The sequence below is a fragment of the Watersipora subatra genome, chromosome 8 (assembly GCF_963576615.1).
Source record: "Watersipora subatra chromosome 8, tzWatSuba1.1, whole genome shotgun sequence".
Lineage (NCBI taxonomy): Eukaryota > Metazoa > Bryozoa > Gymnolaemata > Cheilostomatida > Watersiporidae > Watersipora > Watersipora subatra.
Genome location: NC_088715.1, coordinates 48,821,263 through 48,836,650, shown reverse-complemented (window position 1 = coordinate 48,836,650; position 15,388 = coordinate 48,821,263). Strand labels below are relative to the sequence as shown.

The 15,388-nt window shown below is 35.2% G+C and overlaps 1 protein-coding gene across 1 annotated transcript in view; it reads right to left on the bottom strand.

Moving 5' to 3' along the window:
* LOC137402186 (tudor domain-containing protein 3-like) overlaps positions 1-12,660 on the bottom strand; it is a 29,930-nt gene extending 17,270 nt beyond the window's left edge. The window contains exons 1-4 of the mRNA XM_068088668.1: positions 12,635-12,660; positions 4,771-4,849; positions 4,386-4,451; positions 131-291 (exon numbers count right to left, since the gene is read on the bottom strand). Coding sequence (XP_067944769.1) covers positions 131-291; positions 4,386-4,451; positions 4,771-4,849; positions 12,635-12,660 — 332 coding nt within the window. The remainder of the gene's footprint in view (positions 1-130; positions 292-4,385; positions 4,452-4,770; positions 4,850-12,634) is intronic.
* Between the last annotated feature and the right edge of the window lie 2,728 nt (positions 12,661-15,388).

The following is a 15,388-nucleotide window of genomic DNA, read 5'->3' as shown; positions in this document are numbered from 1 at the left end:
TCTTGGGAGAGATTAACTTTATATATAGGCTTGAATGTATTAGGCAAGAAATATTTGCACGTATTTATCCATAATAGGATCCAAGACCAGTTTTTAATGCTAGACACTTGACTCATATGAACACAGTTACCCGATATTATGTAGGGACTCCATTTCTATAGCAGGCACTGCCTGACACCCATCAGAAAGAGAAAACTTGAACATCCGAGGGGCCGTTGAAGACTCCTGCCTTGTTGTAGGAGCAGAAATGTTTTTCACCTTCTGGATTTGCACGACCAATGGTCCCACCAGCTGAAAAGTAGCACCAATATTTACTGTCTGAATCTATTCGCACATAAATACGTGAAATCAAATTAAGTTTGCTGCATTTAATTTGTTTGAACTGTAATTCATAACGAATAATCAAACTTTTCAATTAAAGAGACCTCACCCTAGTTGAGCTGCGTGTATTTTGCTCGGTATAAATGCATAGTTTGTTTAATTGATTTCAGCCATCAATAATTTGGACAGACAGAAAGATCAGAAGAATCAAAAGTTGAGAGATGTCCAATCCTGTTTTTGTCTTGTCTACTACATAGCTACACTTACTTGGTATGTAAATCACCATGACTACCTGAAATAACTCATCATTTCCTGAAACTTTACAATAAATCAACCCGTAACTTGATGCATTTCTTACTGTCCCGAGTGCTGAACGGAGAGAAATCCGCCATCGTGTCTCTTTCAGGCGTTGTGAAAATATTTTTGGCGAACAGCATTTTAGTCACTTTGTTATTTTGATAAGTTTAAAAGTTAAAATGATAAATGTTGTATATGTTATATAAAAGCAAACTTTCCGTTCAAAAACTTTCTTATCACCCGGGCAACGCCGGGTTGTACAGCTAGTAAATATATATATATATACATATATATCTATATATATGCATATATATACATATATATAGTATATGTGGTTTACACTGTAAAGTAAAGTGCTCAATAATCGAGTCAATTAGAGCTGTGTATGAAGTTTATTAAAAACTACAGGTTAAAATCATTACTACTAATAGTTTCATGCAATCGTGTTGCAATCTTCAGGTAGAATGACTAAAATGTATAATGTGCAAGCTATAAAATTACTTAATAAAGCTGAGGGCTTAATACTATTGTGTGATATATATATTATAGTATACAGCAAATTATGTAGTCAAATTATGTTATTGAGCTAATTAGGTGTTTTCTGGCATGCCGGCATGTGGATATCAGCTCACTTCTAGTGTTAAGGCTGGCTAACTTCGGTTCGAATATGATGAAGTACTTTTCCCATAGACATAACTGGCAAGATTTTGTTGATGTGTTGTAAGACCTCGCTCTTTTGATGATCTTCCAGGTTATATTATAGCGAATGTTCTTGTCTTTCAAGTCCCATATGTATTTACTCAATTCTGTTTGTAGCCTTTTAGTAGGATATTTAAAGGATGTTTTGTGGTTGGCTAGTCTTGTTTTAAAAGTTGTTTCGGTGAGGCCTACATACGTTTGTGTCTCTTGCCCATCGCGTTCTTCAGACTCTACGGTTGCCTGATATACTATGCAGTCCGAAATGCAATCTCCATTTAGAGGGCAATTTTCCCGATTTTTGCAGTTGCATTTTCTGTCGATGTTGGTTGGTTGCGATAGTGCTTGTTTATTGTGCCCGCTAATTATGTGGTTGATGTTTTAAGTACAGCTATAACTTAGTTTTACGGAGTTTTTGTTGAAAAACAAGCAACTCTTCGAGGAAACAAAAGCCCCATTTCAAAACGCACTTTCTAACAGTAAATACAACTTTTCTTTAAAATACCAGAGCAACAACCCCAACAAAGAAACCAGTCAACACAGAAACAGGAAACGCCAAACAATATTGTACAACCCCCCATACAACAAAGCTGTTAACACCACGATCGGTAAACAATTTTTCCAGATCCTGGAGAGTGAATTTCCACCAGAACACAAATTACACAAAATCTTCAACAAGAACTCCGTAAAACTAAGTTATAGCTGTACTTAAAACATCAACCACATAATTAGCGGGCACAATAAACAATCACTATCGCAACCAACCAACATCGACAGAAAATGCAACTGCAAAAATCGGGAAAATTGCCCTCTAAATGGAGATTGCATTTCGGACTGCATAGTATATCAGGCAACCGTAGAGTCTGAAGAACGCGATGGGCAAGAGACACAAACGTATGTAGGCCTCACCAAAACAACTTTTAAAACAAGACTAGCCAACCACAAAACATCCTTTAAATATCCTACTAAAAGGCTACAAACAGAATTGAGTAAATACATATGGGACTTGAAAGACAAGAACATTCGCTATAATATAACCTGGAAGATCATCAAAAGAGCGAGGTCTTACAACACATCAACAAAATCTTGCCAGTTATGTCTATGGGAAAAGTACTTCATCATATTCGAACCGAAGTTAGCCAGCCTTAACACTAGAAGTGAGCTGATATCCACATGCCGGCATGCCAGAAAACACCTAATTAGCTCAATAACATAATTTGACTACATAATTTGCTGTATACTATAATATATATATCACACAATAGTATTAAGCCCTCAGCTTTATTAAGTAATTTTATAGCTTGCACATTATACATTTTAGTCATTCTACCTGAAGATTGCAACACGATTGCATGAAACTATTAGTAGTAATGATTTTAACCTGTAGTTTTTAATGAACTTCATACATATATATAGATATATGTATTTACTAGCTGTGCTATCCGGAGTTGCCCAGGTAATAAAAAGTCTGGACAGAAAATTGATTTGTATTTAACATATAACAACATTTCCCATTCTAACTTTCAAACTACATATCATGAGAGAAGTTGTCATATCATGAAAGAAGTGTTTTGTGTAGTTGAAATAAATTAGGAAACAAATAAAAACAACTGCAAAGGTTTTGAAACTTCGTCAAACAACTGTAACTTTCAAGCTATTAGCCTGGCACATTGCCAATGGAAACTTCCAGTAAGCTGTTTAATAAGTGCTAGGCTTCTAATGACGGTAAGCCATGACGTTATGTCAGCATTGTCCAGCTCCGCTGTTGTTGCATCTGCGTTGTTGTCCAGCTACAGCTATTCTAATAATAGCTATAGCCGGACATACCGAAAGCAAGTATATTTTGAGAAACGTGAGAGGTGCGACACTATTAGCCTTAGTGCAAAGCTCATCACATTTGTGATTTGAGCACTCTGGTGTCAGCACATTGACTTTCTTAAACCCGTGAGTTGGTTGTTTCATGACAGGAAGTCAACGCTCATTGGCAATGGGATTTGCCTCCCTTGCCGGCTCTGAGCCGCACTAGTACTGTCCTGGCATGAATATATATATATATATATATATATATATATATATATATTATATATATATATAATGTAGGCTATAGACATACATAGTGGTATAGAAATTCATAGTAATTATCTACTGCAATTACCTCCTGGTAAAAATTATCAAAATCATCATTATTAAAAATAGTAACAAAACAGCATGTTAACCTTAGTAACTATAGGTACCTACAATGACTTTAGTGCATTTTGGGGTTAAGATCTGCAAGATAATATAACATTACAATGTACTACGTGAAAATTTCTTACCTTCGAAACAAACTTAAATGAATTTAGCTTCCTAAACGCATACTCAAAGACAGTTTTAGAATGTATTTTAGTAAACTTCAAACTTGTAACTAAATGTTATCATTTATTCGTTTGCAACTCCATTTTTACCATAATGGATAATGCTGAACATGCCATGGTGAGCAACATAGCTCTTAACAACGTATATAACCAGTACACAAATCGACAAATTTTAATTTCGAGAGAAATTATTGTTGATATAGTGTGGCAGAAAATATTCGCCCTAACAAAAAAATAACGAACAAACTACGTGTTTCCTAGAGTTGGGCAAAAAGAATTTATAACAGAGGCATCCTAACGTATGGGCGCAATGTTCAAATTATATGTTATTTAGCGTGTGCATACGGTATATGATGAGGGTTTGGATTATTAAGACTTGTATAGCTCAATGGTAGCGCCCTTGGTTGTGAAACTTGTGGTTGTAATCTCCGTGAGTACAGATTCACTAGAGTGTGAAATTCCAATTTCATGATTTTACTAGCTCTAGCTGGACATACACACAAACTTTGAAAAATATATATAGAGACTTGTATGTATATAGTTTGAACTACTGTCAATCACTCCAACATGTAAGAAGAAAACCAGTCTAAACAAGCATGCAGTTATGTAAAAATAGTGTTAGAGACTAAATCATTAGATAACATGTATTTTAATTGTAATTTCAACTACCCATAATGCATTAATCCAGTAAATGATAATTAGTTGGTAGTAACATACCTTGGTGGGCTTGCTCTTTGCAAAGTCACATGGTAGGCTAGCAACTGCCACTTCCTTTATGTCAGTCTAAAATTAAGAGTTGGCTCTAATAATATTATATTAATTATTATTTAATATGTTAAATATTATGCTCCGACTATGTTAAAACAAATGGCAACAAAATAAATACATGAATACCACAATGTTCCTGATAGATGGAAAGGTAAGGATTAACAACTGTTCATATATCCATTGTGCAATCATTAACTCTCTACAAGCCATTGGCAGGGTGACATCAGTAAAAATGTAATTATACAATTGTTGCTAAGACACACAAGGTAAGCACCTGCTAGAAAGACAGCCATTAGTGTATGTAAATAATCACAGTGGTGTAAGAGTCACTTACACTCAACAGTACATCTGTGATGCTGATATTATTGGTTGACTGCTTCAAGCATTTATGATACGCCTCATCAGTAAGATGCCTAAAATAAATCGATTTACATGTAGAATAAAGTAGAAACACCGATGGAAAAACTTCAACATGAATATTAAAATATGTACAGCACTAACATGGCGCCAAAGTAAAACTACGACAACCTACAAGTTGATGTTCGACATTTTTTAGATTTTTCAACATTGTTTAAATCTGAATTAAAATTTTGACACAAGTTCTTTGCTGTGGTGGGTGTCAGACGAAATAAGTCATTTGCAGTACAAAAGAAGTATTGATCTAGGGCACGGTTCTGAAGTAGATATTAAGCAGTAGCCTTGGAGACAGTAGAAAGTATTGTGCTGATAGTATTGATAAGTGAGATGGTAGCAAACACCACAGACGCTCCTCTAGCGTATATTACATGTACCTATAACATAAATTTCAGGAAAAGGAAAAAAATCATGTGAAATTGTTGCTTCGTACTCTGTAAAAATTTCATATAATTTAAAGTATAAAGTTGGGCGGCTGTTCAAATTAAACTTGAATGGTAGTTTATCTTGCCGCATTTGTGAAAGAAAAATGCTGTGTTTATAGGGTTATATGATATATACAGTGAAACTCGGATAACTCAAACTTCAAGGGACCGTGCAAAAGTGTTCGAATTATCAGAGTGTTCAAGTTATCAGAGCACTGTCACAAGTCCATGTATTTACTTATTTATTAGTAGATACATGAACATATACAAACTATAATATAAATCAAAAGCACAAATGGCTTGTTTCAAATTAAATGCTTCTAATGTAAAGTTTAAAACGTTTTTATCAAAAATTATAGAGATTTTTCTATCACTTGAGATTGGTTTGTTGTTTGAGGTGATGTTATTGCCAGGACGTTTTTTAGATTGACATTGGCAAAACTTGATCGTTGCTGAAATGCTCAAAGAAAAGACATCTTTTTCTTTTGAGCGTTTTACCCACGATCAATTTTGCCGATCTTTCTTGAAGTTTATGCAAAGATTACCTTACTTTATCTGGGATTCGTTAAGAGCAACACTCCGAGGCAGTTCAATTAAAAGTTTTACGAGGTTTTAAGGTACATTGTATATCACTCACGCTTTTTGAATGGATACTTATAGAATGTACACACGTATTTTGTGTTTAGGTCAAACGATGAAGTTTTTTTTAGCTAAGACAACGTATAGCCTACGTTTAATTTCCAACAATTTTTAAGACGTTTTAAACATTCAACATTTCGATGTTAATTCAACACGGAATCAACGTAGGAAAACTATTCATCACGGGCTAGCCGGGTCACGCACTCAAGCATTTTCGCCACGCAAATACAAAACAAAAACAACATGCTGTTTTTGTTTTGTATGTGCGTGGCGAAAATCCTTGTGCCCGTGACCCGGCTAGCCCGTGCTACTCATCGTATAGCAGTATAAATCAAATTTCACCAAACCTTTAGAACAGTCGTTGACAAAAATATTTTGCCGATGGAGGTAATAACGACGCTTATGAATTACGAAAAGTTGAGGTTTACCTCTATGGCTTGGAATAAAGTGATTTTCTAAAGCGATAGCAACCGTTTCGGTAGCCGTTGGGCAAAAAACAGTTCGTTATAACAGTGTTGAGTTCGAGTTATATAGAGCCATTTATCATTGCGTGGGAACGGACCAAGCAAGTCCAGTCGAGTTAACCATGTGTTCGCTATATCCGAGGGCGAGTTATCCATGTTTCACTGTATATATAAGTTACCGTAAAACCTCTAATTGAATGCCACCTCTATTTGAACCCCCCCTCCCATTGACCGCCACCTTGAGAGAAAGGTTGAAAAATAGAACGCCATGGCATTCAACTAGAGGTTTTACGGTATATATAAATGGTCAAACATGGATAACTCAAACTTCACGGGACCGAGCAAAGGTGTTCGAGTTATCAGAGCCCTGTCACAAGTCCATGTATTAATCTATTTATTAGTAGATACATAAACATATACAAACTATTTATATACAAACCAAAAGCATAAATGGCTTGTTTCAAATTAAATGCTTCTAATGTAAAGTTTAAAATTTTTTTATCAAAAAGTATAGAGATTTTCCTATCACTTGAGATTGGTTTGTTGTTTGAGGTGATGTTATTGCCAGGACGTTTTTTAGATTAAAATTGGCAATTTTGATCGCTGTTGAAATGCTCAGAAAAAAAGACATCTTTTTCTTTTGAGCGTTTTAACCAAGATCAATTTTGCCGATTTTTCTTGAAGTTTATGCGAAGGTTACTTCACTTTGCCTTGCTTCCGAAGGGCCATCGCTAAGCGGATGTTTGGTTAAAAATCAAATTTCACCAAACCTTTAGAAAAGTTGTTGACAAAAATATTTTGCCGATGATGGTAATAACGACGCCTATGAACTACGAAAAGTTGAGATTTACCTCTATGACTTGGAATAAAGTGATTTTCTAAAGCGACAACAACCGTTTCGGTAGCCGTTGGGCAAAAACTGTTCGAGTTAACAAAGTTGAGGTCAACTTGTCTAAAGCGACTTATCATTATGTGGGAACGGACCAAAAACTGTTCGAGTTAACCATGTGTTCGAGCTATCCGAGGGCGAGTTATCCATGTTTGACTGAATAACTTTAACAACATTCTAGCTCGTTGTGATAGATCATCAGATGTGTCGACAAAACAGAGAATAGAGTAGCATGCATATAAAATAGTAGATAATTACTATTTTCTATGCATGTTCTTCGAAGTATTAGGCCGCATTAAACAAAGAGCTACTATTGTTCATAAACACAAAGGCAATTGATGGGTGAAGGTGTTACAGCGTCCATGAACCAATCTGAATGTCATGTATTGGAGTATCGTCGAAAGTATCTTTTATCCTAACCTTGACCTCTGGTTACAGATATATGACGAACAAGTCGAACTGCTTTTGAAAGTACAATGATTTTGTTGTTTCGCCTTATTGTGAATGTACAAAATATTTGTTATTAGTTTTACTTTGCAGAATAGACTTTGCTGTTTAGAAAAAATATGTAAATCGTTGTAACTGAACATCGAAAATGTGCAGTCCCTATCAACTTGCTGTAAAATTACCACAATCATGGTCTATAAAACCAGTGAGATAGATTATAAAAGGAAAAAAGGTGCTGATGCAAACTGATAATACTGCAGTTACGGTACAGGCAACACAGAAAAAGTGTTAAGTGAAGTTGTTTTCCTTTTTCATGGCTAAAGGTGTGAGTTCGGAAAGATCTTGGAATGGATTAGGCAATTTACATGCATTTTGCTGTCGTTATAACATAAAATCCCTATAACGTAAACATTCCTGGAACGGATTATTTACGTTGTAGGAGCATCTACTGTAGGAGGAAAGGAATCGAGCATATAGTAAGGCAAAAGAGAGTAGAGAAAGGTATATAGATAATAGCGAAGGTCAGTATGTCTTTAGATATGGAGCCGGTAGTGGAGAATGTAGTAGAGATAGCATAGCGTTTGCTACAATTGCAATCGTAGTGGCCATGGGATGCAAAGCCGTCTAACTGTTAAATGTTTGTGGGATACGAGGTAATTTATCCCGAAACTGCAAGGATAGGCGGTGAGAAATGAGTTACTATAGCTGTAGAGGTAGCAGTACTTAGTAGGCAAGGAGACAGCCGTTACAGCAGTTACGAAAGGTATGGCAGTTGAAATAGCAGTAGTAAAAGAGGTTTAGGGATAAAAACAGATCTCGCGATATGAGGGATAAATGGAGTAGACCTAAAGACCCCAGTATGGACAGGTATAAGAGAAACAGTCGATACAAGACACACATAGGAATGAAGCAAGGAACAAGGACTGTGGAAGGGATAGAAATTTATTTCTTAAAAGCCAAAACGATAGTGAGGACAGTAGCAGAGACAGAAGCGTAAGATTTTGTGGCTCTACAGAGAGGTATGGTAAAGATCAATGACTAGGCTTGAAAATTGTGTAGTATTTAAAAGTCAATGGAGTGAGTGTTGAGCCTACAGTCTTTACTGTCACCATAGGGGAATTGACTCGATTTACTATTTTCAATAATCAAAACAATTCAAGTCAAAATACACCAATATTTTCCTTTATTATTACTGTGTTGAAGGAAAATTTATCCAGTGATGCAATGCAATCCGTTACTTGATGTGCGCCAAAGCAAAAGTGTCAGTGCAGTTCCCTGTTGCCAGCAGCACACAATGTTTAAAAGATCTCAATATAACTGTGTATGTTTTATTGGTCAATAATTTGTACTACACACTAATATAGTTTAGCTCTATGGTTTGCTTGAGCACTGACAGTAAGTTTATTTATAGGCTTAATAGCATTCGTTCTACCAAAAAGCCTTTATATCAAACTCGCCTATTTTCCTATATATAAAAACAATTATTATGAATAGCAGTGTTTTCAAATCCACCCGAAACTTATTCTCAATAAATTTAGGAATTAGGTTGTAACTTTTCCAAAAATCCATACCTGTTACATGTACAGTACATAGTTTTTCTCTTACTCACAAACAGCATTTCGATTTAGGATGAATGAAATGAAATATTGCAAACAGCAACTTAAACGTATTTTGGTAGTAAAATTCTTTAACACCGGCCCCAATATATTCTGACTACCACATTTTTATACTAGATAACATGTGTCAGTGTGTTGGTCAAACTGCCAAAATGATAGATTTTTTTTTGCAGCCGATTTTACATGTAAAAAAATACAAAACATTCATTTTGCTTCTCAAATGCATTGATTTTAGTGGAGATATTTGCTGATTCTAAAAAGTGTTAAATAAAAGTGATATGGCAAAAACTGTTTTTACAGCAAAAATCTGAGTGTATGGCATCAAAGAATGGTAGACATGACTTGATTTCATCCGAAATAAAATCTGTAGTAAAATACTGTTGTTAATATTTTCTAAACAAACAGTCAATTGACTGAGCAAATGGGGAAGCTAAACTGACAATTGCAAGTTACTGTTATTTTGTAATACAGTAGACGCTACTACAACGTAAATAATCCATTCCAGGAACGCTTACATTATAGGGACTGTACGTAATAAGAACAGTAAAATGCATGTACATTGCCTGATCTATTCCAAGATCTTTTCAAATTCACCCCTTTGGCCATGCAACAAGGAAAATCTTTACTCTTTTAATTGGTGAGCTGTACCATAACTGAAGAATTATTTATTTGCATCAACAACTTTTCTCCTTTTTATGATCAGTCTCACTGGTTTTGTAGACCATGATTGCGGTAATAGGAGCATCTGTATCTTCATAAGTCAATTTTTTGGTAAGAATCGGTAGAGAATTGAGTTTGTTTATTTGGGATAATTGAACCGAGTCATTGATGTTAGGATGGCTAGATAATTAGGTAAAAAGTGAAAAGCGATATTTTGCAATGAGATGTGTATTGAATGAATTCTTACACGGCATATGATGCAAAAGAATTGAGAAATGAATTGTTAATTTTTTAATAAGAAGTGAATCGAGACATTTTTAAAACCATATAAACATTTCTACTTTTAACGTAACTCATATAAATCTAGCAGTTTCCAGCTGGCGAACATGATACAGTAATCACAGACAATCGCCATATGACCGAGCAGCATTTAATTGAAACCCACAATTAGAAATGATTATCCAGATTAATAAACCAGCAACTTCTAACCTTCATATTACTAAGCGCTGCAACGATATCAGACATGGATAAATAGAACATCTGTTGATGTCACAGTGAAGGAATCAAGATTTTACAGGAAAAAGTACTGTAGACAAAAATTTCTAGCGTTCAAATTATTTTAACTAATAACATTTTATTCGTGTAACACCTGAGCGCACCATATTCATAAAGACAATGTCTCGCGTATTATGTGCAATTAGTTTATGCGTAAACATTAAGAGAGAAACAAACATTGAGGACCGCATTTATAAAGGTTTAGTAATACGCGTGATTTTGAATTAGGGTGATGTTAAAAAAAGATTTCTAAATAACATAAAATCATTCTAAAACACTCATAGGTGAGTTTCGGAGGATTTTCAGTTGGATAAAAAAACTGCGTGACCCTGTGCAAAGGCTGAAATTATGCCAGATCGTCATAAAATTGCTCCCAATGGCTTGCATATTAAGTAATATCTCAACAAATCTAAAAAGTGTGTGAGGGTTTGTTGAGATATTACTCAACAAAGTAGTTTTCGAGCCCTAAACCCGAGAACTGCTTTCTCAGATTAATATTTCAAGGTTATACTAAGATGGTACAATTGTAAATCTAGGATAACAGGCTAAGATGGACAAACTACATCGGACTTCTTTAAAGGTTTACTTGCAACAGCATTCACATTACTGTTATTTGGTATCAAAAGATTCACCATATCTTAATCTGCTGCGTTGTAGGTGCAAAATATTTGGAAATGTGATTACAAGCTTTTAAAAGCTAAAAACCGCAGTTCATCGCAGCCATCACAAAACGCCATAGATTAGACTCTCTTTCCAAAACGGCTTATATGGGACGTAGTTGAACACGATATGCTTGTTTGTAGTTTCATGCAACCTAATTCATCGAAATATTTTCGCAAATAAACTTCACGCATTCAATAAAACTATGTCTATTGTCCTTTCGCACCTATTTTATTTTTATTGTAATGCTGACGTTTTGAGCACTGATATCTTAAAACCTAGCCTAAAAATTGGTTTAATTTTTTAGCTTTAGCCCAAAGAAGCGCATATCATCCTCTGATAAACATGAGGAGCCAGTTGGTCACTTGTGATAGTCAAAAAATGCTGAAGAAATTGTTAGCACCGTTTGGCAGAAAGTATGGGTCACATGATCAGATTACAAGGAGATGATTAGACCAAGCTGAAACGAAACTGTAAAGTAATGATAATTTATATTTGATAAGGGCTTTTCGGTAGAACCTGAAGTGTTTGTCATAAACTAGTGCTACGAGAGTTTTATATTGAGCATTTTATTGGCCTTTTATTTTACGTGATAACATCACATGTCAAAACAATAACCACGCCGAATTGAAATTGACATCAAAATAAAATAATTCCAAATTACGGCGTTTTCGTGATGGCTGTGATTAACTGTTCGTTTTTGAGCCTTTAAAAGCTAGTAATCACATTTCCACATATTTTGCACCTACAACACAGCAGAGCAAGTAAGACATGATGAACATTTTGATACCAAATAACTGTAATGTGAATTCTGTTGCAAGTCAATTTTTAAAAATGTGTAAAACCTTCCAGTGACTTTCTTTCCAAGTTTAAAATATTTTCAAGCTAATACAGGTCGAAGTTTTCTCAAGCATGTCTGAATATGACACCTGACGATTTCTTAGATTATAAAATGTGTTTTTTTCTAGCTTTAACACATTTTCGACTAATTTAGACCCTCACGCAATTTTTTAGTTTGTTGAGGTACTACTTAAAATGCATCTGGTAAGTCATTGGGATCAATTTTATGACGATCAGGCTTGTTAGGTAAAAGAATTGTTACACAATTCTTTTACCTACCTGAAAACCTTCCAAAGCTCATCTGTGAGTGTTTTTTGAATGATTTTATGATGTTAAAGTGGTTTTAACCATCACACTCATCCACGCATTTCACTAAACCGAGCGCTTCTTCTTTTGAAAGACAGCGTCTCGCTCATTACGGTCAATTAGGCCTCGTTTGTGCGCAAACACTACGACAGAAGCAAATCATCGAGCACTTTTACACATATCTGTCTAATCTCAACTTGAATGAAAACAAGAACTCGTTCATCAAGCAGCAAATCGTAAATAGTAATTGCTTATATCAACCGCATGTATTGACTAGTCCTACCAGCCTCCAGACTTTGGGCCTTCCATTTTGCGTGGCCGTCCTTGATCGAAGTGAAATTTATACAACGCGACAAGTGTTTGGATCGGCCTTTCGTATACGAAAGCCTACCCCGTTACGCGAAGGTACGCGAAGGCTAAAAGTAAGAATTTACAAAAAAAACTACCGCAATTACGCGATATATACCATATAAAGCGCCTCAAGTCGAGTTTGCACATGTACATTGCGCGTACGGTACACACAGTCAGGTATAATGAAAGTAAGAAGTAATGGGAAGAGACAACTCGTACTCATCAGCTTGTAAATTATTTATTCGCTATGCTCTTTCTACTGTAGCCAACGAAGTGCAGTGCAACCAGTGCGTCGCGTGCTACAACCTGCCCGATCAAATAGACCAGAACAGAAGTTAACTTTTTACAGCCTGCTGGACCTAACACACGGATAATAAACTCTATGATAGGATAATATAGGTATCCTAATCTACAGTCATTGATATTATGTGGTAGTGTGATACTACTCTTTGAAAAATGTTCAAGAAATAGAGAAACTTTGTTCAATTACATCAGTGTTATAAAACCCCATTTTATATCATTGATTACATAATATGATTTATTTAAACTTACGACTCAAGTGTATCATATGAGTGTGATACACTAACTAAACTAACAAACATGTTTAGCAGTATTTATCATACACAAACAGGAGTAATTTAACTCAGCAACAGGTGTTCTATTTTAAGTTAATGTAACTAGTTTGTAAAATCATGATATTTTGAGTGTGTAAGGATGCATGCAAGTAATTTGATAGTGTTCAGTGTATTGACATGGGCCAGCAATTTAAATGTGTAAAAATACTTCAGTGGAACATCCGCTCTCGAACATAATTCATTCCAGGTTGTTCAAAAACCGAGTTGTTCGAGATTCGCAACAACTTTTGCCATTCGATTTATTTTATGCACATTTTAATCCATTTCAAGTCGAGAAAACAACTTCGGTAAAGTATTTTTTAACATTATATACCATAAACTGTACTGTATACTGCATACCATAACTAAAAACAGGTTGATATAGATCGTGTTTAGTTTTGATAAAAGAGTTTTTATCTATGCTGATGAAAAAAGAAAACAAAAAGTAAACATTTCGTATGTTTTGCTTTTCAAAAATGTCGAAAACATGAACGGTCAAATTGCAATACCAAAAATTGCAGAAATTGGTAATGAAACAGCAAAAATTGCAACAGATCGGTTACATCAAAAATTGTATGAAAAAGAAAATATTAACAGCAATGGTACGTTCAATTCACATCTCTGAAGGAAAATCTTCCTCCAAAACAATTTAGGATAACTCAACTGTAGGAGTTGTCTCCCTAACAATTCCCTTCGGTAGAGGATATGTCGCCCCAGATGGTTTCTTCCTTTTTGGTAAATAGTTTATCAAGCATAACTCACTTCTTCTTTTGTTAAATAACGTTTCCATGCTGTTTTCGGAGCTGTTCCAAACGTTTAATTTCAAACGCACTCCCTGGGTTGATCGAGAACCGAAATTATGTTCGAGATCCGAGACAAACAAATCTCAAACCTTTTGACACAGGTCAAATGAATAATCTGGTTCAAACTTATTTAAAATTATATCATTAGCATTTTATAAAGAATTAATAAACTGCAACACAGAATTATTATGTAGAAATTGTTGATGGAAGAATATAATTATGGAGTCTTCACATAGTGAGTGATCTGTTACCCACAGCAAGCAGTCACTACATTTAATGCCTTGGTCAATTGTGTGGTACCATCTTGGAGGGAGGTAATGAATATGCCATGAAAGATTGTTTCAGTCTGTGTTTAGATGTAGTTGTTGCTAGAAGTACTGTACAGGCTTAAAGATTTATTTGCAACAAAGTTGTGAGCTCCCAATCAGCTTGGTGTAAAATTTCCGCCACAGTGGTCTATAAAACCAGTGAGAATGATCAGCAAAAGAGAAAAAAGATTGTGATGCAAACCAAAAATACTGCAGTTACCGTACATGCCCACAAATTAAAAAAATTATATTAAGTTTTTCCTCTTTGTATGGCCAAAGAGATGTGTTTGAAAAGATCTTCGCGAAGACAATTTACATGTATATTACTGTCTTTATATCATAAAATCCCGTGACAGAAATGTTTTGGAACGGATTATTTATTGTGCAGAAACTCCTTTTGTAGTAACAATATTTCATTTTTCATCATTTATACCAATGTTAGTAGGATGAAAGACCAGTTTTGGAAACAAAAACACACATGAATTAAGCTCGCTGTTATGATGCATTGATGTACCTTTTTCACAAAAGACCACCATGAATGACTAATATTAATGCTAAAACTAGCCAATGCATGAACGTGAGCCAAATAAGCTTTTTTAGGCCAATAAGTTTGGTGCCCATATATACCGCAAGCACCACTGGCAGAATTGCAGGGCTATCAAAGGTGAAATGGTAACATATGCGCCGAGTATCGCAGGTAGTTGCCAGAGGTCCACACCAGAGTTCAGTGCTATTCAACTTGTGCAATGAGCCGCAGGCCAAACCTTCCCAAAATGCACTGTACAGGTGCAGGTCAGCACTTTTGAAACGGCATGGCCAGCGGCCATTTTTTGTGAGAACATCAGCTATGCAGCTTGTGTGAACATTAGTCCTTAAGTCTTGCACCACAAATGTTTTGCTGCATGAGATTACTGTATTAGTATATAATTGGCGTTTCTATTATGGGTTTATCTTTGTTTCA